This window comes from Anomaloglossus baeobatrachus, chromosome 12, assembly GCF_048569485.1.
Source record: "Anomaloglossus baeobatrachus isolate aAnoBae1 chromosome 12, aAnoBae1.hap1, whole genome shotgun sequence".
NCBI lineage: Eukaryota > Metazoa > Chordata > Amphibia > Anura > Aromobatidae > Anomaloglossus > Anomaloglossus baeobatrachus.
Window position 1 is genome coordinate 130997005 of NC_134364.1, and position 22587 is coordinate 131019591.

Consider the following 22587-nt stretch of genomic DNA (forward strand, 5'->3'; position numbering starts at 1 on the left):
CCTCCGATCTCTATACAGACACATCTGCAGGTTTTTACCTCCGATCTCTATACAGACACATCTGCAGGTTTTTCCCCTCCGATCTCTATACAGACACATCTGCAGGTTTTACCTCCGATCTCTATACAGACACATCTGCAGGTTTTCCCTCCGCTCTCTATACAGACACATCTGCAGGTTTTCCCTCCGTTCTCTATACAGACACATCTACAGGTTTTCCCTCCGTTCTCTATACAGACACATCTGCAGGTTTTCCCTCCGTTCTCTATACAGACACATCTGCAGGTTTTCCCTCCGATCTCTATACAGACACATCTGCAGGTTTTCCCTCCGATCTCTATACAGACACATCTGCAGGTTTTCCCTACGATCTCTATACAGACACATCTGCAGGTTTTCCCGCCGATCTCTATACAGACACATCTGCAGGTTTTTCCCCTCCGATCTCTATACAGACACATCTGCAGGTTTTACCTCCGATCTCTATACAGACACATCTGCAGGTTTTCCCTCCGCTCTCTATACAGACACATCTGCAGGTTTTCCCTCCGTTCTCTATACAGACACATCTACAGGTTTTCCCTCCGTTCTCTATACAGACACATCTGCAGGTTTTCCCTCCGTTCTCTATACAGACACATCTGCAGGTTTTCCCTCCGATCTCTATACAGACACATCTGCAGGTTTTCCCTCCGATCTCTATACAGACACATCTGCAGGTTTTCCCTACGATCTCTATACAGACACATCTGCAGGTTTTCCCTATGATCTCTGTACAGACACATCTGCAGGTTTTACCTCCGATCTCTATACAGACACATCTGCAGGTTTTCCCTATGATCTCTGTACAGACACATCTGCAGGTTTTCCCTACGATCTCTATACAGACACATCTGCAGGTTTTCCCTACGATCTCTATACAGACACATTTGCAGGTTTTTCCCTCTCCTCTCTATAAAGACACATCTGCAGGTTTTTCCTCACTATCTACAATGAAATCAGAATAAACGTTTCCTGTTTTAGGGAAATTAGGAACCAAAATTATTTCTATTTACCAATTTCCACAATAATATGAGAGAGAGAAAGTTTTCAGGCATTTTTCTTCCTTTCTGCACAGTGAAGTTTCCTCCATACATTAGTATTTGGTGGCATTGCCCTTACACTGTGTGACTTGGGGGAAACCTTTTGAAACCTTCCACAGCTTCTCACAATAGTTGGTGGACTTTGGGCCGATTCCTCCTGACAGAACTGGTGTAGATAAGCCATGTTTGTAAGTCACTTTGATCGCAGTCAGCTTTGCTCATACATTTTCAATAGGATTGAGATCAAGGCTTTCTGATGGCCACTCCAAAACATTGACTTTGTTCTCCTTAAGCCACTTTGTAACCAGTTTGGCAGTAGCTTCAGGTCATTGTCCATTTGGAAGACCCATTTCTGCCCAAGCTTTACGTTCCTGGCTGATGTCTTGAGATGTTCTTCAGTATTGCCACATAATCTTCTTTCCTCATGATCCCATCTATGTTGTGCAGTCACCAGTCCCTCCTGCAGCAAAACTACCCACAACATGATTCTGCCGCCCCCGTGTGTCACAGTTGGATGATGTTCTTAGGCTTCAAAGCTTCTCCCTTTTTCCTCCAAACATAACAGTGTTATGGCCAAACAGTTCAATTTTAGTTTCGTCAGACACAGGACGTCTCCAAAAATTCAGGTCTTTGTTCCTGTTGCATTTGCAAACATTAATCTGTTTTTTTTATGTTTCTCTTGGAGTAATGGCTTCTTCCTGGCAGAGTGGTCTTTCAGCCCATGTTGATATAGTACTCGTTTCACTGTGGATAATGACACAATCTTACCAGCTTCCGCCAGCATCTTCACAAGGTCTTTTGCAAAAAAAAATGTTCATCACATCCTGCGTTTTACCTCTGTTCCCAGTTTATTATATATTTTAGGAGTCGGAGTCTGTGTCCATTTTTTTTTTTTTTTTTTTTTTTAATTTTTTATTTAACCGTAAATATGGAATCATTTCAAACTGAATCAATTGCAATACATTTCACATTCATTGTATGACATCTCATAGCAGACTAACAGTGACATGTGAAAATTTCAACACTTTGACCCCTCCATGTTTACCCGAAAATTTTTGTAATAGAGGAATGCCAGGGTAACTTGAGAAATAGAAGAAGAAAGAAACGAGTAAGACAAGTGACGAGTAGGAGTGGGAAGACACAAAAGGAAAAAGGGGGGGAGGGAAGAAGGAAACACTGGGACACGCACAGACACAAAGCAGGAATCCACCTTCTCAGAACACCTCTGTCCCGCGGCATGTCTGTGTCCATTTTATACTGACTCCACCAAAATGGACACTGACTCCACGGCTCTGACTCCGCGGCTCTGACTCCACGGCTCTGACTCCGCGGCTCTGACTCCGCGGCTCTGACTCCGCGGCTCTGACTCCGCGGCTCTGACTCCGCGGCTCTGACTCCGCGGCTCTGACTCCACAGCCCGGCTTTCTTGAAACAATGTAGATCTTTCAAACTTCTCCTGCTCGGATTTAGTAATGTCATGGGATACAAGTTCAATAAAACTCACAAATGTTGACAAAACGTTGAACTCGATGCTCCTTTTAAAGAGAGGTCTAGATCCAGTTCATTTTCACCAAAAAAGCTGTTGTTTTTTCCAGAAAGTGTTTGTAGAGAGGGAGTTGTAGGCTGAGCTGTGTCACACATAGTTTTGGATGGCGTCACGGCTGACATGTGAATGTTTCCTTACACCAGGGTCACAGTCATATGTTTCCGCATTCAGATATCCAAACACCGCACAAATAGGACTAAAGGGGGCAAAATTAGTGTTTTTTGACAAACTCAATGATTTTATATTTGTGGGGAAGCCCACCTGCAGTGATACAGGGCAGACGGTGGAGGGGGGAATGCAAGACGAGCCAGGAATCTCACAGGACTGGAAGACGTTTCCAAGGAAGAATGGATGAAAATCCCTCAAACAAGAACTAAAACACTCATGGCTGCTACAAAAAGCATTTACAAGCTGTGCTCCTTGCCAAAGGCGGTGCTACTATATGCAGGGTGCCCAAACTTTTGCAGCGGCTCATTTTTTGTTAAAAGGAAACCTGTCAGGTCCAATATGCCCCCGGACCACGAGTAGTTCTGGGTGTATATTGCTAATCCCTGCCTAACAGTCCCTGTATACACTCGCATAGATAAAGAGTATTTCTAAAGATCCTTTATGATATGCTAATGAGGCCAGGGACTAGTCCTGAGTGCTTTAGTTCCTGTGCTCATTTCACCCTCTTAGGGGCGTATTACCATGCTATTCAATGCCCATTGTCCAGTGTCATCATCAGCGGTGACGCGCGTATCTGTGTCCATTGCACCACCTCAGATGCCAGGTTTAGGGTCAGTGCGTATGTATCAGATGTCACCGCACTTTTGGTCATGCACACTAGACCTCTCCTGAACCTGCGACGTGTACACCCGGCTTCACAGTGCTGATGACTGGAAGTGCGGTGACTTCTGATCATGCGCACTGACCCTAAGCCCGGCGTTCTGAGGCGGTTAAACGGACACAAGTAAATGAGTCACTGCAAAGATGACGCTTGGCAATTAGCATTGAATAGCATGTTATCACGCCTTTAAGAGGGCGCAATGAGCACAGGAACTAATGCACTCGGGACTAGTCCCCACGCTCATTAGCATATCATAAAGGATCTTTAGAAATACTTTTTCTATAGATCTCTTTATCTATGCTGATGTATACAGGACAGTTAGGCAGGGAATAGCAACATGCACAGAACTGCTCATGGTTCTGGCCACATATTGGACCTGACAGGCTCCCTTGAATGTTAAAAAGGTAAAAGATGAAAATTATATAATATGATTGATTGATTTTTTTTTTTTGCCTAAAATTCAAAGGAAATGTATGATCCTTAACTTTATGCTTTTTTAGATCATTTTGCCTTCAACTCGCTTAATTGTTCATAAAAACAGAAATTTTGACCAGGGGTGCCCAAACTTTTGTATGGCACTGTGTGGGGAGAGGAGGGGCATTTTTTTTTCTCTCATGTTTTGTTTTTTTTTTCTTTATTTGTATCCACACAATTAAACATTCAGCTTGTCCTATAATCAGTTTTTTTTTTGTTTTTTGTTTATATATATATATATATATATATATATATATATATATATATATATATATATATATATATATATATATACAGTTAGGTCCAGAAATATTTGGACAGTGACACAAGTTTTGTTATTTTAGCTGTTTACAAAAACATGTTCAGAAATACAATTCTATATATAATATGGGCTGAAAGTGCACACTCCCAGCTGCAATATGAGAGTTTTCACATCCAAATCGGAGAAAGGGTTTAGGAAACATAGCTCTGTAATGCATAGCCTCCTCTTTTTCAAGGGACCAAAAGTAATTGGACAAGGGACTCTAAGGGCTGCAATTAACTCTGAAGGCGTCTCCCTTGTTAACCTGTAATCAATGAAGTAGTTAAAAGGTCTGGGGTTGATTACAGGTGTGTGGTTTTGCATTTGGAAGCTGTTGCTGTGACCAGACAACATGCGGTCTAAGGAACTCTCAATTGAGGTGAAGCAGAACATCCTGAGGCTGAAAAAAAAGAAAAAATCCATCAGAGAGATAGCAGACATGCTTGGAGTAGCAAAATCAACAGTCGGGTACATTCTGAGAAAAAAAGGAATTGACTGGTGAGCTTGGGAACTCAAAAAGGCCTGGGCATCCACGGATGACAACAGTGGTGGATGATCGCCGCATACTTTCTTTGGTGAAGAAGAACCCGTTCACAACATCAACTGAAGTCCAGAACACTCTCAGTGAAGTAGGTGTATCTGTCTCTAAGTCAACAGTAAAGAGAAGACTCCATGAAAGTAAATACAAAGGGTTCACATCTAGATGCAAACCATTCATCAATTCCAAAAATAGACAGGCCAGAGTTACATTTGCTGAAAAACACCTCATGAAGCCAGCTCAGTTCTGGAAAAGTATTCTATGGACAGATGAGACCAAGATCAACCTGTACCAGAATGATGGGAAGAAAAAAGTGTGGAGAAGAAAGGGAACAGCACATGATCCAAGGCACACCACATCCTCTGTAAAACATGGTGGAGGCAACGTGATGGCATGGGCATGCATGGCTTTCAATGGCACTGGGTCACTTGTGTTTATTGATGACATAACAGCAGACAAGAGTAGCCGGATGAATTCTGAAGTGTACCGGGATATACTTTCAGCCCAGATTCAGCCAAATGCCGCAAAGTTGATCGGACGGCGCTTCATAGTACAGATGGACAATGACCCCAAGCATACAGCCAAAGCTACCCAGGAGTTCATGAGTGCAAAAAAGTGGAACATTCTGCAATGGCCAAGTCAATCACCAGATCTTAACCCAATTGAGCATGCATTTCACTTGCTCAAATCCAGACTTAAGACGGAAAGACCCACAAACAAGCAAGACCTGAAGGCTGCGGCTGTAAAGGCCTGGCAAAGCATTAAGAAGGAGGAAACCCAGCGTTTGGTGATGTCCATGGGTTCCAGACTTAAGGCAGTGATTGCCTCCAAAGGATTCGCAACAAAATATTGAAAATAAAAAATTTTTGTTTGGGTTTGGTTTATTTGTCCAATTACTTTTCACCTCCTAAAATGTGGAGTGTTTGTAAAGAAATGTGACAATTCCTACAATTTCTATCAGATATTTTTGTTCAAACCTTCAAATTAAACGTTACAATCTGCACTTGAATTCTGTTGTAAAGGTTTCATTTCAAATCCAATGTGGTGGCATGCAGAGCCCAACTCGCCAAAATTGTGTCACTGGCCAAAGATTTCTGGACCTAACTGTGTATATATATATATATATATATATATATATATATAAATCTTGGTCGTACAAGTCTATAGGGATCCAGCAGAAACTATACAAAATGGGTGACACATGAGAAAAAGCTGGTTTGGAATATCCGGCTTTTTTGGATTCCGTAAAACCTCACTAACCTTTTGTGGGTGAGATATGTTCTTCCTGAAGCCTAGAAAGGATATGAAAGGAATATTGCAGTTCGTCTTCTATTATGTTAGAGTGGCAGTCACACAGTAGACTGTCCCCCATTACTGATTTGGTGAATCGGTGCATTGTGTCTTCCAGGTGGCGGATGTCTACGTTTTCTCCATAGAGACAGGCGGCTTTCTCCCCAATCACACAAGCACAGTTACAGAATGTTTGACTCGATATCTCAACTTGTCATCCTCAAAGGTTTCTTACCTGACCTACAAGCAAACAATAATGAAGGTAAGTGATGGGACAAGAAGCCACAATTTGTCATATAACCCCCTCACCCCCGGCCAATTTTGAGTTTTCCAATATTTTTTTTCTTCACCTTCCTTCTTCCGAGAGACGTATCCTTTTTTATTTTTCCGGCAATCTTGCCATATGAGAGCTTGTTTTTTGCGGGATAAGTTGTACTTTTAAATTAAACCATACGTTTTACCGTATAGTGTACTGGAAAATGGCAAAAAAATTCCAAGTGGCGAAAAATTGCAAAAAAAAAATGTGTGATTGCATGATAGTTTTTGAGATATTTTATTCACTACATGGTAAAGCTGATGTGTTGGTGTGATACCTCAGGTCGGTGCAAGTTCAAAAATACTTTTCTTTAGGGGGTTAAAAAAATCAGAAGTTTGTCCAAAAAAAGTGGTGCACTTTTTGCGCCATTTTCTGCTTCCCACAGCGTTCATTTTTCGGGATCTGGGCTCAGCAACTGCTTAGTTTTTGCATCTAAAGATGATGTTTTGAACGGTTCCATTTCTGTACAGATGCTACATTTGATCGCCTGCTATTGCATTTTGCGCAAAATTTGTGGCGACCAAAAAACGTAATTTTGGTGTTTGGATTTTTTGCCGCTACGCTGTTTACTGATCAGATTAATGGATTTTATGTTTTGATCGGGTGTCTCTGAACGCAGCGATAGCAAATGCGTGTATATTTTATTTTTCTAACCCTTTAATTTTCAGTGAGGCCAAAGGAGGGTGATTTGAACTTTTTAGGTTTTATTTATTTTTTAACTTTTTAAAACTTTTTTTTTTAACTTTTTTTCTTTTTTCTTTATTTTACTAGTACCCTAGGGGGCTAGAAGGATCAGCAGTCTGATCGCTCTTCCATATCTGCTGATCACAGCTGCGATCACTAGAAACACTCACCTCCTGTCACTGGCTGCACTCGGCCGAGTGAAGCAGGAAGTAACTCATGCTAGCTACAGGAGTCATCACATGACCCTGTGGTACCATGACAACCATTGGATCCACGTGATCACGTCACAGTGCCACCGATAGAGCCGGGGGAGTAAAGTTTTACTGTGATCTGCATTTAAATGGCGCTGTCACATTTTCACAGCACCATTTAGAGGGTTAACCGGCATGGGCAGAAAGTGGATCCACTCCTGCCTGAGAGGCACACATGTCCGCTGTACAAATCAGCTGACATGTGCATGGATCCCCGCAGCATCATAGCTTAGGACATAATATTACTGCCAGCAGTCGTTAAGGGGTTAATGTGTTAGGGTGGAAGTTGTCCCGTCGGAAGATTGTAGGCTGAACAATAGGTTTTTTTGGTATAGGGACGTCTTTATTAAGCTGTTATGAGTTTTTATAGTAGAGGTTTTTCCTAATGATAAGCTTCACAGACGTCGGGGTGTGGTTACACTCCTGTACTGAGCAGACATGTTGGTGTGGACCTCCTGCCATCCTGAATGCCATTATTAGGGTTATATCCCTTTCCTGTGGACCAAAATGCTCCAACACTTTGCTTATATAGCACCATCATATTCCACAGCGCTTTACAGTCATAATCACTGGGGCTCACAATCTGCATTCCCTATCAGCAAGTCTTCGGAGACCAACGCAAACACCGGGAGAACATACAAGCTCCTTGCAAATGATGGCCTTAGTCGGATGTGAACCCAGGACCCCAGCATTGCTAAGCCACAGTTACAACCACGGAGCCACCGTGCTGAGCATGTGTCTATATAGTGCTCCGCATTGATGGCACCTTTCAAGATATCGACGTTGCCCATGTCATAGACATTAGTGCGACCCCCACACCATCAGCTAGGCAGGCCTTTACACTGCATAGAAGAGCTCTCCAGCTGGGAAAATCCTAACCACCACTGCTTCATCAACACATGGCTTCTCAATGAAAATGGTCTCCATTACAAGTATCCCAACACGAGCAACCCAAATGCCGCACTATTCACTACTCGCACAAATAGTGCAGCATTCGGGTTACTCGTTACATTGTGAGTTTTCCTTATTGACTATTGCATTGCACACGCTATTCGTAATGAATACGCGAGTATTGGACAGACTCGTTATGAGTATAGCGAGTGCGAATAGTTAGGTGCTCGCTCAACTCTACTTATTACCTCTTTAGTCTTTACTTGTGACTTATTGAACCTTTGTAAGATTGTGACACTTTGTTTTTGCTTTCAAATGTTAAATGACAAGTTTCCAGGGAGAAGAAAAGTGAAAATGGACCCCATGATTCAGAACTTGATACACACCTTAACTATCAGACAACTACCGTATTTTTCCGTTTATAGCACGCATCAAATTATAAGACGCACCCCAAATTTAGAGCAAAAAAAAAGGTGAAAAAATGCGGTCCATTTTACAATTTGTGTCTTACCGGAGGGGGCAGCAGCAGTGGTGGAGCGGAGTCAGAAGGCAGGGGCGGCGAGTGTCCCAGAAACTGTAGGCTGTGCTGGGGCGGCTGTGCTGGGGCAACTGTGCTGGGGCAAGTGTGCTGGGGCAAGTGTGCTGGGGCAAGTGTGCTGGGGCAAGTGTGCTGGGGCAAGTGTGCTGGGGCAACTGTGCTGGGGCTCAGCCTGCGGCTGTGGCAGGCGGTGAGGGCTTCAAAGAAACTGTGCCTGGAGTCAGCGCAGATTGAGCTCTCGGCTCAATAGCAAGCCAAGATCTCATCTGTGCAAGCGCCATCTCCAGGCAACCTTTTCCTTAAATCCACTGCTGGGAGATCAATGGGCCGGAGGTGGCACATGCGCAGATGAGAGGTTGAGCCGAGAGCTTCATCTGCGCACGTGCCGACTTCGGGCAGCAGTACTTGAAGTCCTCACTGCCCGCCCCTCAGCACCAGTCCTGCCGCCTGAGACCCCGCACAGCCTCCCCAGCACCAGTCCTGCCGCTTGAGACCCTGCACAGCCTCCCCAGCACCAGTCATGCCGCTGGAGACCCCGCACAGCCACCCCAGCTTCGGCTACTGCAGACCTCGCACATCAGCCCCAGCACTGGCTGCTGCAGACCCCACAAAGCCGCCGCAGCATTCCCCCAGCCTCTTGCGACCGCTCACCATCACCCCGGTAAGCCTCATTCAGATTATAACTAAACAATAGGATAAAGAGTTGCAGACTAGTCACAATATATAGGGGAATAATGAAAAGCAGAACTGCTATGGGAATACTAGACTGAAAAATACAATGGACTATCTGAAAAAAGTGACAAACATGAAAATGGTCTGTGCATAACTGCTATGAATAATAGAAATATAAGAGATGTTTAGCCATTGTATTGATCAATGCAAAGGAGCCCCCAAACCAAACACAAAGGTAATCTCTATTTTTGGGGTCCCTAACCTACGTGTAACTGCACCTGCAGTTAAAAAACTTGCTCTGTATGGGAAGCAAAGGACCAAGCTATATATGTGAAATAAGACACATAGCTATGGGTGGGGCAGGGTTCTCAGACAGAAAATGCATACTAATTAAAGAATGTACATCTGGAACACTATGGTGTGAACAAGGTGCAAGACTCAAAAATATACAACTAAACAATAGGATAAAGAGTTGCACACCAGTCACAATGTATAGGGGAATAATGAAAAGCATAACTGCTATGGGAATACTAGACTGAAAAACACAATGGACTATCTGAAAAAAAGTGAAAAACATGAAAATGGCCTGTGCATAACTGCTATGAATAGTAGGAATGAGAGATGTTTCTTATGTCACATATATAGCTTGGTCCCTTGCTTCCCATACAGAGCAAGTTTTTTAACTGCAGGTGAGGTTACACGTAGGCTAGGGACCCCAAAAATAGAGATTACCTTGGTGTTTGGTGTTGGGGCTCCTTTGCATTGATCAATACAATGGCTAAACATCTCTTATATTTCTATTATTCATAGCAGTTATGCACAGACCATTTTCATGTTTTTCACTTTTTTTCAGATAATCCATTGTGTTTTTCAGTCTAGTATTCCTATAGCAGTTATGCTTTTCATTATTCCCCTATACATTGTGACTGGTGTGCAACTCTTTTTCCTATTGTTTAGTTGTATATTTTTGAGTCTTGCACCTTGTTCACACCATTGGTGTTCCAGACATACATTCTTTAATTATCATTCAGATTATAAGACGCACCCCTCACTTTCCTCCCAAATATTTGGGAGGAAAAGTGCATCTTATAAATCAAAAAACTACGTTAATTCCATGTATAAAAGGAAAAACAGATGTTACATCTATGAAAATTCCTTAAATTAGATATTCCATAAATATTGTTTTCCTTTTTTTTTATTCTGGAATCTCTCTACACAGGACAACCCAAATATTTGGTGTAATCGTCCACTGCAGACTGCAGCCCTGAAGCTCCTGTCTCTGGAGGTGTTGCAGCTGCTGGCCCTCCGCTTGGCCATGCTGGATGCTATGCTGGCTGACTTCACTTTGCTGGTTGATGGCTATCTTACTGGATATTGCCACCAAGCATCTGATATGTTCCTTAGTGCTGAGGTATTTAACAATTGTTTTATGGCACCTAACAATGGTATTATTAGTAATTCAAATTTTAATTACTTTGCTTTTTTGGTTAATTTGATATTAATTTGCAACATGTACAAAAGTATTGCGTATGTCATAAGTAATTGAATGGTTTCTCCAAGAATGAGATAAAATGGTCTCCTTGATATGATTCAAGCTGCAGCCCAACCTTGTCACATATCATTACGGGCTGCAGACTGAAGACATACAGCTCCTGATACCTGTGTTTTATCTAACTAACTTTATCAACTGACAAGAGCTGAAAAATAAATAAACATTGAGGTGGATGAAGCTGGAGATAACACCCATTGTGCCCAGAGATGAATAGATATATTTATATATGACACATCCCGGCCACTGACTGAGGTTTGTGTGATACAGCTCTTGTCAGTTGAAACACAGGTCTTCAGGCTATATATCTTCAGTCCACAGCTCGTACTGCCACTTGACTTGGACAATACTAAAAGGGAAAGCTCTGCGTCACTGATTAGTAGGTGCTCTAGGGTAAAATATGTCCATAGAAAGAAGATAACCCCGGCACACTACAACTCCCAGAAAAAGGCAACATGCAAATTTTGTATGCAAAAAAAATTTTTTTATTAATACAGTAACCTCTTGGGTGTTATTCGGAAAAAAAAGAATATGGTCCAACATACATGGACGTTTCGGCCACAGGCCTTCGTCAACATGGACTATTATCGTGCAAACTCAAATGCATGTAGACACTCAATTTTAAGAGGCTAGTAGTATTGGGGATGAATCAAATCTCCTATGTGTTTTACTGAGTAGGTTCATATATCCCCAATCTAGGCAACAATAATCATCAGGTGTACTATTAGCACAGGAATTCTGTGCAGGGTATATAGGTGAATGTGCTATCTAGGCAGGCCCTATATGTAAGACGCCAAAAAAGCTGAACAGCGTGCGTTGGGTCAGATAGCACAAGCACGTAATATTAAGGTAACGTTTGAATTGAATACTGTCTCCAAATGGATGGAACTGCTAGGAAGCAGAAAAATAAGATAAAGAAAAGTGTAGCCACTATTAAGCGAGCCTGCTCTGTGTCTATTTGATAGTTCTATAATGTCCTGCAAAGTGGGAGGATTGGAACCGGTAGCACCGGAGGTGTAAAATATCAGGACTGAACCGTCGCTGGCGTGCGTTTCTGTGTAAGGACTGCTGCACTGTGCAGCAGTCCTTACACAGAAACGCACGCCAGCGACGGTTCAGTCCTGATATTTTACACCTCCGGTGCTACCGGTTCCAATCCTCCCACTTTGCAGGACATTATAGAACTATCAAATAGACACAGAGCAGGCTCGCTTAATAGTGGCTACACTTTTCTTTATCTTATTTTTCTGCTTCCTAGCAGTTCCATCCATTTGGAGACAGTATTCAATTCAAACGTTACCTTAATATTACGTGCTTGTGCTATCTGACCCAACGCACGCTGTTCAGCTTTTTTGGCGTCTTACATATAGGGCCTGCCTAGATAGCACATTCACCTATATACCCTGCACAGAATTCCTGTGCTAATAGTACACCTGATGATTATTGTTGCCTAGATTGGGGATATATGAACCTACTCAGTAAAACACATAGGAGATTTGATTCATCCCCAATACTACTAGCCTCTTAAAATTGAGTGTCTACATGCATTTGAGTTTGCACGATAATAGTCCATGTTGACGAAGGCCTGTGGCCGAAACGTCCATGTATGTTGGACCATATTCTTTTTTTTCCGAATAACACCCAAGAGGTTACTGTATTAATAAAAAAATTTTTTTTGCATACAAAATTTGCATGTTGCCTTTTTCTGGGAGTTGTAGTGTGCCGGGGTTATCTTCTTTCTACTTGACTTGGACAGGCTGCAATTTTAATTGTATCAGGTATCTCATTGTTATAGGACCCCTTTTAAGGTTTTTTCCTACCTTGGCATAATTGAAAGTCAAGACTCATACTCCAGTTCAAACTCCCTGCCTCTATATTTCCACTGGCCCATGGATTCTTGACAGTCTGTATATACATTGAATGGACCTGTTATGTGCCTCACCAGAACATCATCACTCCAGCCACTGGTGATCTCAGTGATTGGCTGGTCAGTACCATACCTGATCATAAGCCAAGCTAATGTAATTGTTATGCACATACATATTCTAACATGAATGGGTAAAAGGGAGAATGAAACCTATATCAATGCAGCCGCACCTGCTGCCTCCTGTACAAACTCGTATCTCGAGCTGTACAGCCTTAATGTCTCCTGACCAGGTTGGAATATCCATAGCTGCAACACTAGAAACCCACAACCTGGACCCGTCTGCCCAAAAGGCCGTTGAGTTGTTTCTCATACATCCTGAGAAACCAGAGGGGAGGTCGCTATGCACTATAAACCAAGTTAGGAGTGTGTAGAGCTAGTCAGGGACCAAAGGTGAGGAAGCCTAAAATACGTGCACTAGGGGGAAAAGGTGAAATGGCTAATGCATATAAGGGTAGACTCCTACAGACATAACTGCAAACAGCAAAAAGGTTTGGTAAGATAAATAATAAAGCACAGAGAAAATACCACACAGATCTCTGCTACAGGGGGAAAACCCCTAGCAGAATCTACAAAGGAATATAGCCAGCAGAGAAGGCTAGTACAGGAGAGTATAAGTGGCCCCACCTGGGATGTGATAGGACAGAGAAAGCGAGTGAGAACACCTGAGAACCGCAAAGGTAAAAGACCATCAGCGTTTGTACAGGGACCAACCAGGCTGTGGCTCAGCAGGGCAGGAAACTGACTGCACAGCACAAGTCTCAAACCCGAGGCGTGATGGTAACGACCTGGGGGGCACTATGGATTACTAGTGAATAATAAAAGTGAGAGTGATGCAATATACAGGGAAAAAATGTTCCCCTAACATATGACTTCCTTTTATTAAGAAATAGTGTAGACAGCGTCACAGGGGTATATTCCAAAATTATTTTTATTCCGTCAAGTGATGTTTCACCCTACATATGCGCTTTGTCAAGCAGTCAAGTCTTGCTTGACAAAGCTCATGTGTAGGGCGGAACGTTGCTTGATGGAATAAAAATAATTTTGGAATATACCCCTGTGACACTGTCTACACTATTTATCTACATTTCCATGGGGATCCCTTGGATTTGAGGTGCGTCCCATAGCCTATGAAGGATCCACCTAAGGTGCTGCAGACAAGTTGTGTTTCTTTGTCGCTCCATTGGGAGACCCAGACAATTGGGTGTATAGCTATGCCTCCGGAGGCCACACAAAGCATTACACTAAAAGTGTAAAACCCCTCCCCTTCTGCCTATACACCCCCCGTGCTCCCACGGGCTCCTCAGTTTTTCATGCTTTGTGCGAAGGAGGCTGACATCCACGCATAGCTCCACAGCTTAGTCAGCAGCAGCTGCTGACTATGTCGGTTGGAAGAAAAGAGGGCCCATAACAGGGCCCCCAGCATGCTCCCTTCTCACCCCACTTTGTCGGCGGTGTTGTTAAGGTTGAGGTACCCATTGCGGGTACACGGCAGGAGCCACATGCTGTTTTCCTTCCCCATCCCTTATGGGCTCTGGGTGAAGTGGGATCCGAATCGGTCTCCAGGCACGGGGACCGTGCTCCCTCCGCAGCCCCTGGGGTATCTGCTGGACAGGAGCCGGGTATCGTCAGGGACAAGGCCCTGCTACTGTGAGGTACTCTGTGTCCCCGTGGGGACCGCGCATGGAGCGCTTCTGCCATACTCGTTCCAGCACTGCTGGGTGTGTTAGTGCGCCGGGGACTACCGCGCGGCCGCGCTTATTGCCGGCCGCGCTTATAACTTTAGCCCCCGGCTTCTGCGGCCTAGTGTCGCATATTCCCGCCCACAGGCCTGCCAGTCAGGGGAAGGGCGGGACGCTGCACAGATCGTCAGCGCTGAGGGCTGGAGCATACATTAGTATCCTCCTCCCCCCTCACTCAGTACACTGGGGCACTAGATTCCCGCACTTTCTTGGGCACGCCCACGGTCCCCTCCTCCCCACAGAACGCCGGCAGCCATTCCTGTCAGCACTTCTGACGCTGGAGAGGAGAGACATCACAGGGAGACCCAGGCAGGGAATCTGGTGATCACACAACCGCTCTGTGCGGTCGGTAAGCAGCACCTGTGGTGCTGGCCCCACTGAGTGCCGAAGTGTATATATATATATATATAGGCTTATAGGCTATACATTTGCACTGTACGGTCGCTCTGTTGATTTTTGGCTATATACCCTCCTGGATTGTTCTCAGAGGAGACAACAGCATGTCGTCCGCAGAAAGCAAGGGTGCCAAAGCACAGGCTTACTTTGCAACCTGTACCTCATGTGCAGCTATACTACCGGCAGGTTCCACTGACCCTCATTGTGTGCAATGCTCGGCCCCTGTGGCACTTACTCAGCCGGAGCCTCTGCTACAGGTGGCCCAGGTGGAACCACCTGCTACCACTGTCCAGGTGACAGGGACGGAGTTTGCAGCTTTTGCTGACAAAATGTCTGAGAGTATGGATAGATGGTCTTCTAAAATACTAGAAGCCTTACAGTCCAGACCGGTGATTCAGGTCCCGGGCACTGTTCAGTCTTTGACCCCAGGTCCCCCTCAATTGGAACAGCAAAGGGACCCTGGGGTGACCCATAGGTCCCAGGGTGAGGTCTCTGACACGGACCGCAGTCCCAGGCCGCTTAAGCGGGCTCGCTGGGAAATTCCCTCCACCTCATCACACTGTTCAGGGTCTCAGCACGAGGACTCTCTGGAGGATGAAGCGGAGGTAACAGATCAGGATTCTGATACTGAAGCCGCTCTCAACCTAGATACACCTGAAGGTGACGCCGTTGTGAATGACCTTATAGCGACCATCAATCAGGTGTTGGATCTTTCTCCCTCAGCTCCTACAATTGAGGAGTCAGCTTCTCAGGAGAAATTCCGTTTCAGGTTTCCCAAGCGTACATTGAGTACGTTTCTGGATCACTCTGACTTCAGGGAGGCAATCCAGAAAAACCGGGATTGTCCAGACAAGCGTTTTTCCAAGCGCCTTAAGGATACACGTTATCCCTTCCCCCCTGATGTTGTCAAGGGCTGGACTCAGTGTCCTAAGGTGGATCCTCCAGTCTCCAGACTGGCGGCTAGATCCATAGTTGCAGTGGAAGATGGGGCTTCACTCAAAGATGCCACTGACAGACAGATGGAATTATGGTTAAAATCCATCTATGAAGCTATCGGCGCGTCTTTTGCTCCAGCATTCGCAGCCGTATGGGCTCTCCAAGCTATCTCAGCTTGTCAGGCGCAGATTAATACAGTCACTCGTACATCTGCCCCGCAAGTCGTGTCCTTAACCTCTCAGGCGTCGGCGTTTGCGTCCTACGCCATTAATGCTATCCTGGACTCTGCGAGCCGTACGGCGGTAGCATCCGCCAATTCGGTGGTAGTCCGCAGGGCCATGTGGCTACGAGAATGGAAGGCAGACTCTGCTTCCAAAAAGTTCTTAACCGGTTTGCCATTGTCTGGCGACCGCTTGTTTGGTGAGCGATTGGATGAAATCATTAAACAATCCAAGGGAAAGGACTCATCCTTACCCCAGTCCAAACCAAACAGACCTCAACCACGGAAGGTACAATCGAGGTTTCGGTCCTTTCGGTCCGCGGGCAGGTCTCAATTCGCCTCGTCCAAAAGGCCTCAGAAAGATCAGAGGAACTCCGATTCATGGCGGTCTAAGTCACGTCCTAAAAAGACCGCCGGAGGCACCGCTCCCAAAGCGGCCTCCTCATGACTTTCGGCCTCCTCAAACCGCATCCTCGGTCGGTGGCAGGCTTTCCCGCTTTTGCGACGCCTTGCTGCCAGAGGTAAAAGACCGATGGGTGAGAGACATTCTATCTCACGGTTACAGGATAGAGTTCAGCTCTCGTCCTCCGACTCGTTTCTTCAGAACTTCTCCGCCCCCCGAGAGAGCCGAGGCTCTTCTGCAGGCGGTGTGCACTCTGAAGGCGGAAGGAGTGGTGATCCCTGTTCCTCTTCAGCAACGGGGTCACGGTTTTTACTCCAACTTGTTCGTGGTGCCAAAAAAGGACGGATCCTTCCGTCCTGTTCTGGACCTAAAACTGCTCAACAGGCATGTAAAAACCAGGCGGTTCCGGATGGAATCGCTCCGCTCCGTCATCGCCTCAATGTCCCAAGGAGATTTCCTGGCATCAATCGACATCAAAGATGCTTATCTCCACGTACCGATTGCACCAGAGCATCAGCGCTTCCTGCGTTTCGCCATAGGGGACGAACACCTTCAGTTCGTGGCACTGCCGTTTGGCCTGGCGACAGCCCCACGGGTCTTCACCAAGGTTATGGCAACAGTGGTGGCAATCCTACACTCTCAGGGACACTCGGTGATCCCTTACTTAGACGATCTGCTTGTCAAGGCACCCTCTCAGGGGGCATGCCAACACAGCCTGAACATTGCTCTGGAAACTCTCCAGAGTTTCGGGTGGATCATCAATTTTCCAAAGTCAAATCTGACACCGGCCCAATCTCTGACATATCTTGGCATGGAGTTTCATACTCTCTCAGCGATAGTGAAGCTTCCGCTGAACAAGCAGCGTTCACTACAGACAGGGGTGCAATCTCTCCTTCAAGGCCAGTCACACCCCCTGAGGCGCCTCATGCACTTCCTAGGGAAGATGGTAGCAGCAATGGAAGCAGTCCCTTTTGCGCAGTTTCATCTGCGTCCTCTTCAATGGGACATTCTCCGCAAATGGAACAGGAAGTCGACGTCCCTCGACAGGAACGTCTCCCTTTCGCGGGCAGCCAAAGCTTCCCTTCAGTGGTGGCTTCTCCCCACTTCTCTGTCGAAGGGGAAATCCTTCCTGCCCCCATCCTGGGCGGTGGTCACGACGGACGCGAGCCTGTCAGGGTGGGGAGCGGTCTTTCTCCACCACAGGGCTCAGGGTACTTGGACTCAGACAGAGTCCTCCCTTCAGATCAATGTTCTGGAGATAAGGGCAGTGTATCTTGCCCTAAAGGCGTTCCAGCCGTGGCTGGAAGGCAAACAGAGCCGAATTCAGTCGGACAACTCCACAGCGGTGGCATACATCAACCACCAAGGCGGGACACGCAGTCGGCAAGCCTTCCAGGAAGTCCGGCGGATTCTACTGTGGGTGGAAGCCACAGCCTCCACCATATCCGCAGTTCACATCCCGGGCGTAGAAAACTGGGAAGCAGACTTTCTCAGTCGCCAGGGCATGGACGCAGGGGAATGGTCCCTTCACCCGGACGTGTTTCAGGACATCTGTTGCCGCTGGGGCATGCCGGACGTCGACCTAATGGCGTCCCGGCACAACAACAAGGTCCCGACATTCATGGCACGGTCTCAAGATCACAGAGCTCTGGCGGCAGACGCCTTAGTTCAGGATTGGTCGCAGTTTCAACTCCCTTATGTGTTTCCTCCTCTGGCACTGTTGCCCAGAGTGTTACGCAAGATCAGGGCCGACTGCCGCCGCGCCATCCTCGTCGCTCCAGACTGGCCGAGGAGGTCGTGGTACCCGGATCTGTGGCATCTCACGGTCGGCCAACCGTGGGCACTACCAGACCGACCAGACTTGCTGTCTCAAGGGCCGTTTTTCCATCTGAATTCTGCGGCCCTCAACCTGACTGTGTGGCCATTGAGTCCTGGATCCTAGCGTCTTCAGGGTTATCTCAAGAGGTCATTGCCACTATGAGACAGGCTAGGAAACCAACGTCCGCCAAGATCTACCACAGGACGTGGAAGATATTCCTGTCGTGGTGCTCTGCTCAGGGGTTTTCTCCCTGGCCATTTACCTTGCCCACTTTTCTGTCCTTCCTTCAATCTGGATTGGAAAAGGGTTTGTCGCTCGGCTCCCTTAAGGGACAAGTCTCTGCGCTCTCTGTGTTTTTTCAGAAGCGCCTAGCCAGACTTCCACAGGTACGCACGTTCCTGCAGGGGGTTTGTCACATCGTCCCTCCTTACAAGCGTCCGTTAGAGCCTTGGGATCTGAACAGGGTGCTGATGACTCTTCAGAAACCACCGTTCGAGCCAATGAGAGATATTTCTCTCTCACGCCTTTCGCAGAAAGTGGTCTTCCTAGTAGCAGTCACTTCACTTCGGAGAGTGTCTGAACTGGCAGCGTTGTCGTGCAAAGCCCCTTTCCTGGTGTTTCACCAGGACAAGGTGGTTCTGCGTCCGGTTCCGGAATTTCTCCCTAAGGTGGTATCCCCCTTTCATCTCAATCAGGATATCTCCTTACCCTCTTTTTGTCCTCATCCAGTTCACCAATGTGAAAAGGATTTGCACTTGTTAGATCTGGTGAGAGCACTCAGATTCTACATTTCTCGTACGGCGCCCCTGCGCCGCTCGGAGGCACTCTTTGTCCTTGTCGCTGCCCAGCGTAAAGGGTCACAAGCTTCCAAATCAACCCTAGCTCGGTGGATCAAGGAACCGATTCTCGAAGCTTATCATTCCTCGGGGCTTCCGGTTCCCTCAGGGCTGAAGGCCCATTCTACCAGAGCCGTGGGTGCGTCCTGGGCTTTGCGGCACCAGGCTACGGCTCAGCAGGTGTGTCAGGCAGCTACCTGGTCGAGCCTGCACACTTTCACGAAACACTATCAGGTGCATACCTATGCTTCGGCAGATGCCAGCCTAGGTAGGCGAGTCCTTCAGGCGGCGGTTGCCCACCTGTAGGACGGAGCCGTTTGCGGCTCCATTATGAGGTATTATTTACCCACCCAGGGACTGCTTTTGGACGTCCCAATTGTCTGGGTCTCCCAATGGAGCGACAAAGAAGAAGGGAATTTTGTTTACTTACCGTAAATTCCTTTTCTTCTAGCTCCAATTGGGAGACCCAGCACCCGCCCCTGTTCCCTTCGGGCTGTTGTTCTTTGTGTACACATGTTGTTCATGTTGAATGGTTTCAGTTCTCCGATATTCCTTCGGATTGAATTTACTTTAAACCAATTTATAATTTTTTCCTCCTTCTTGCTTTTGCACCAAAACTGAGGAGCCCGTGAGGCACGGGGGTGTATAGGCAGAAGGGGAGGGGCTGTACACTTTTAGTGTAATGCTTTGTGTGGCCTCCGGAGGCAGAAGCTATACACCCAATTGTCTGGGTCTCCCAATTGGAGCTAGAAGAAAAGGAATTTACGGTAAGTAAACAAAATTCCCTTCTTTCCTGTTCCTTTTATTAATAATCTAATAAAATAAATATAAATGTACAGCATGATTTTCTTTACACAGTTGTAAAACATAAAATAGTTAACATTAACAAGTGATGAAACGGCAGGGATCAGTCCATGCCCCGATTTCTGCTGTTGGAGGTAAAGGCTAGCTTTATAGCACAGATAGCTCGTGCCCTGTATACAGCGTGCAGCTGTCACGCTGCACTAGGAGAAGCTGAAGTTACAAGCAATGTAACTGCAGAGTGCAGTTAGCAGGTAAACCACCAGAGGGCAGTAGAGTAGTCAGAATACCGGATCAGCAGCAGGAGATCTCGTCAATAGCACAGGGGTAGACAAATCGTGGTCAGGTGAGCACCGAGAGTCAGAAGCCGAGACGTAACATACAGCAGAGGGGAGAGACGGAGGTAGGGGTCAGGAACGTGGATACAGGACAGATGCCGGAAAGTCCAAGTACAAACAAGGGAGAAGGACAAACAGGTCAGAACTGGGATAAGACAGACAGGGAGGCATACATAGTAGACAGGAGCGGGAAGTCGGGGACCGGGACAGACAGACGAACCAAGGAGGGTACTTGTCAGAATCAGGTTGCAGGACAGATCGGGGAAACTCACCAGAGCCAGTAAAACACACTGCAGAGCATAAACTATCACTGGCACTGAACTGGAGGTGCAGCACCTGGATATAGTGTCCCGGAATCCAGAGGGAGGCAGGACGGAGTTAACCCCTGACATGACCAGGCTGGAGCTGGGTGAAGCCACAGCGGCTGATACCAGCATGGATCATGACAGCAGCTCATTCCTTACATCTGGACCAGACATGTAATGTACATGGTCAGACTGTGCCATGCTCAGAGAAATTGTAAAAAACCCAAGAGCAACAGGTAAGATACGTAAGGCCAAAGCATATTTAATGTTTATGAAAGTACAATTAGAAAAAGTCTGAATATGGCTTATTTGGAAGGGTTGCCAGGAGAAAGCATGCTCTTTTTTAAAAAAAAAAACCATGACAACACGAATAAACTTTATAAAGTTGCATCTGAACAATCCTTGATACTTCTGGAACTATGTGCTATGGACAAACATGACCAAGAATGGAATATTTGGTCAAAATGCCACATACTATATTTACCGAAACCAAATTTACATATCGGCACAAGCACCTCATACCAGCTGTGCAGCACGGTGATGGACAAGGGTGATGATTGGAGCAGCCACAGAACAAAGCACCTTGTGTCACTGAATTGACTGAAAACTCTTGCAAAACGGAATCATGTGGACAAACCTGAGGCCATGGGGGTCAAACACTCCTGCAAAATAAGCAACAGAATGACTGATAAAGAGTAAAAGGGCAGTGTAGACTTCAAACCAACTACATTACTGTGGCAGGCCCTCAAGACATCTGTCCATAGGCCCTCAAGACATCTGTCCATAGGCCCTCAAGACATCTGTCCATAGGCCCTCAAGACATCTGTCCATAGGCCCTCAAGACATCTGTCCATAGGCCCTCAAGACATCTGTCCATAGGCCCTCAAGACATCTGTCCATAGGCCCTCAAGACATCTGTCCATAGGCCCTCGAGACATCTGTCCATAGGCCCTCGAGACATCTGTCCATAGGCCCTCGAGACATCTGCCCATAGGCCCTCGAGACATCTGCCCATAGGCCCTCGAGACATCTGCCCATAGGCCCTCGAGACATCTGCCCATAGGCCCTCGAGACATCTGCCCATAGGCCCTCGAGACATCTGTCCATAAATTGATCCTCACAAACCACAATGAACTTGTGCAACATGGTAAAGCGGGGTTGTCTAACCTTCCTCCACATTCACGTGAGTGACGTATTCCTACAGAAAAGAACAAGCAAGATGTTTTTTGTGATACATAAAATATTAGAATTCGTGTGTACTTGGTTTTTCTACCTTGACTTTTCTGAATATTTTTCTTTTTCTGTTCCTCAGAAGGACGCCTCATCTGAGATCCCGAAAGAACTTCAACAGATTTGTGTATTGCAGCAAAGGAGAAGGGAAAAGGCCTTGCGATTATACCAAGTGACCCCCCAAGGACACCTGATAAGAGAGGACATGTAAAGGGCTACACTCATCATTCCCGGGACTGTTTTGCGGCTGGGGTCCCACACATCACCCGAGATGCAGCTGCTCCTTACGTTTCAGCAGCTTTATTGCAGTATCTTTTTTTGTTGTTTGCAGTGGTTAAGAAGTTGGTTACTTGTAATAAATTCACAGAAATAAAAACTTCAGCCTGTATTTTTTTTTTTTATTTGTAAAATAAATTGTATAGTTTACCACAATTTAACCGCTTTACGCCCTGTGATTTTTTTAATTTTTTTTTGGTTTCTATTATTTTCTTTCCTTGTTCCAAGAGCCATAACTTTATTTTTCCTTCAATATTGCCGTATGAAGGCCTATTTTTTGCAGGACGAGTTGTACTTTTGAATGACACTATTCATTTTACCATATAGTGAAAAACAGGAAAAAAAATTGCAAGTGCAGTGAAATTGCAAAAAAAAAAAAAAAAAAGTGCAATTGCACAAT

The 22587-nt window shown here is 45.9% G+C and overlaps 1 protein-coding gene across 4 annotated transcripts in view; it reads left to right on the plus strand.

Annotated features, from left to right (window-relative positions):
* Positions 1–22361, plus strand: part of EXD1 (exonuclease 3'-5' domain containing 1) — a 107095-nt gene extending 84734 nt beyond the window's left edge. For all 4 annotated transcript variants that reach the window (XM_075329470.1, XM_075329473.1, XM_075329471.1 and 1 more), the window contains exons 10-12: positions 6179–6322; positions 10632–10823; positions 21994–22361. In XM_075329470.1, the coding sequence (XP_075185585.1) occupies positions 6179–6322; positions 10632–10823; positions 21994–22122 (465 nt within the window). In that variant the 3' untranslated portion in view covers positions 22123–22361. The remainder of the gene's footprint in view (positions 1–6178; positions 6323–10631; positions 10824–21993) is intronic.
* Positions 22362–22587: the final 226 nt, after the last annotated feature.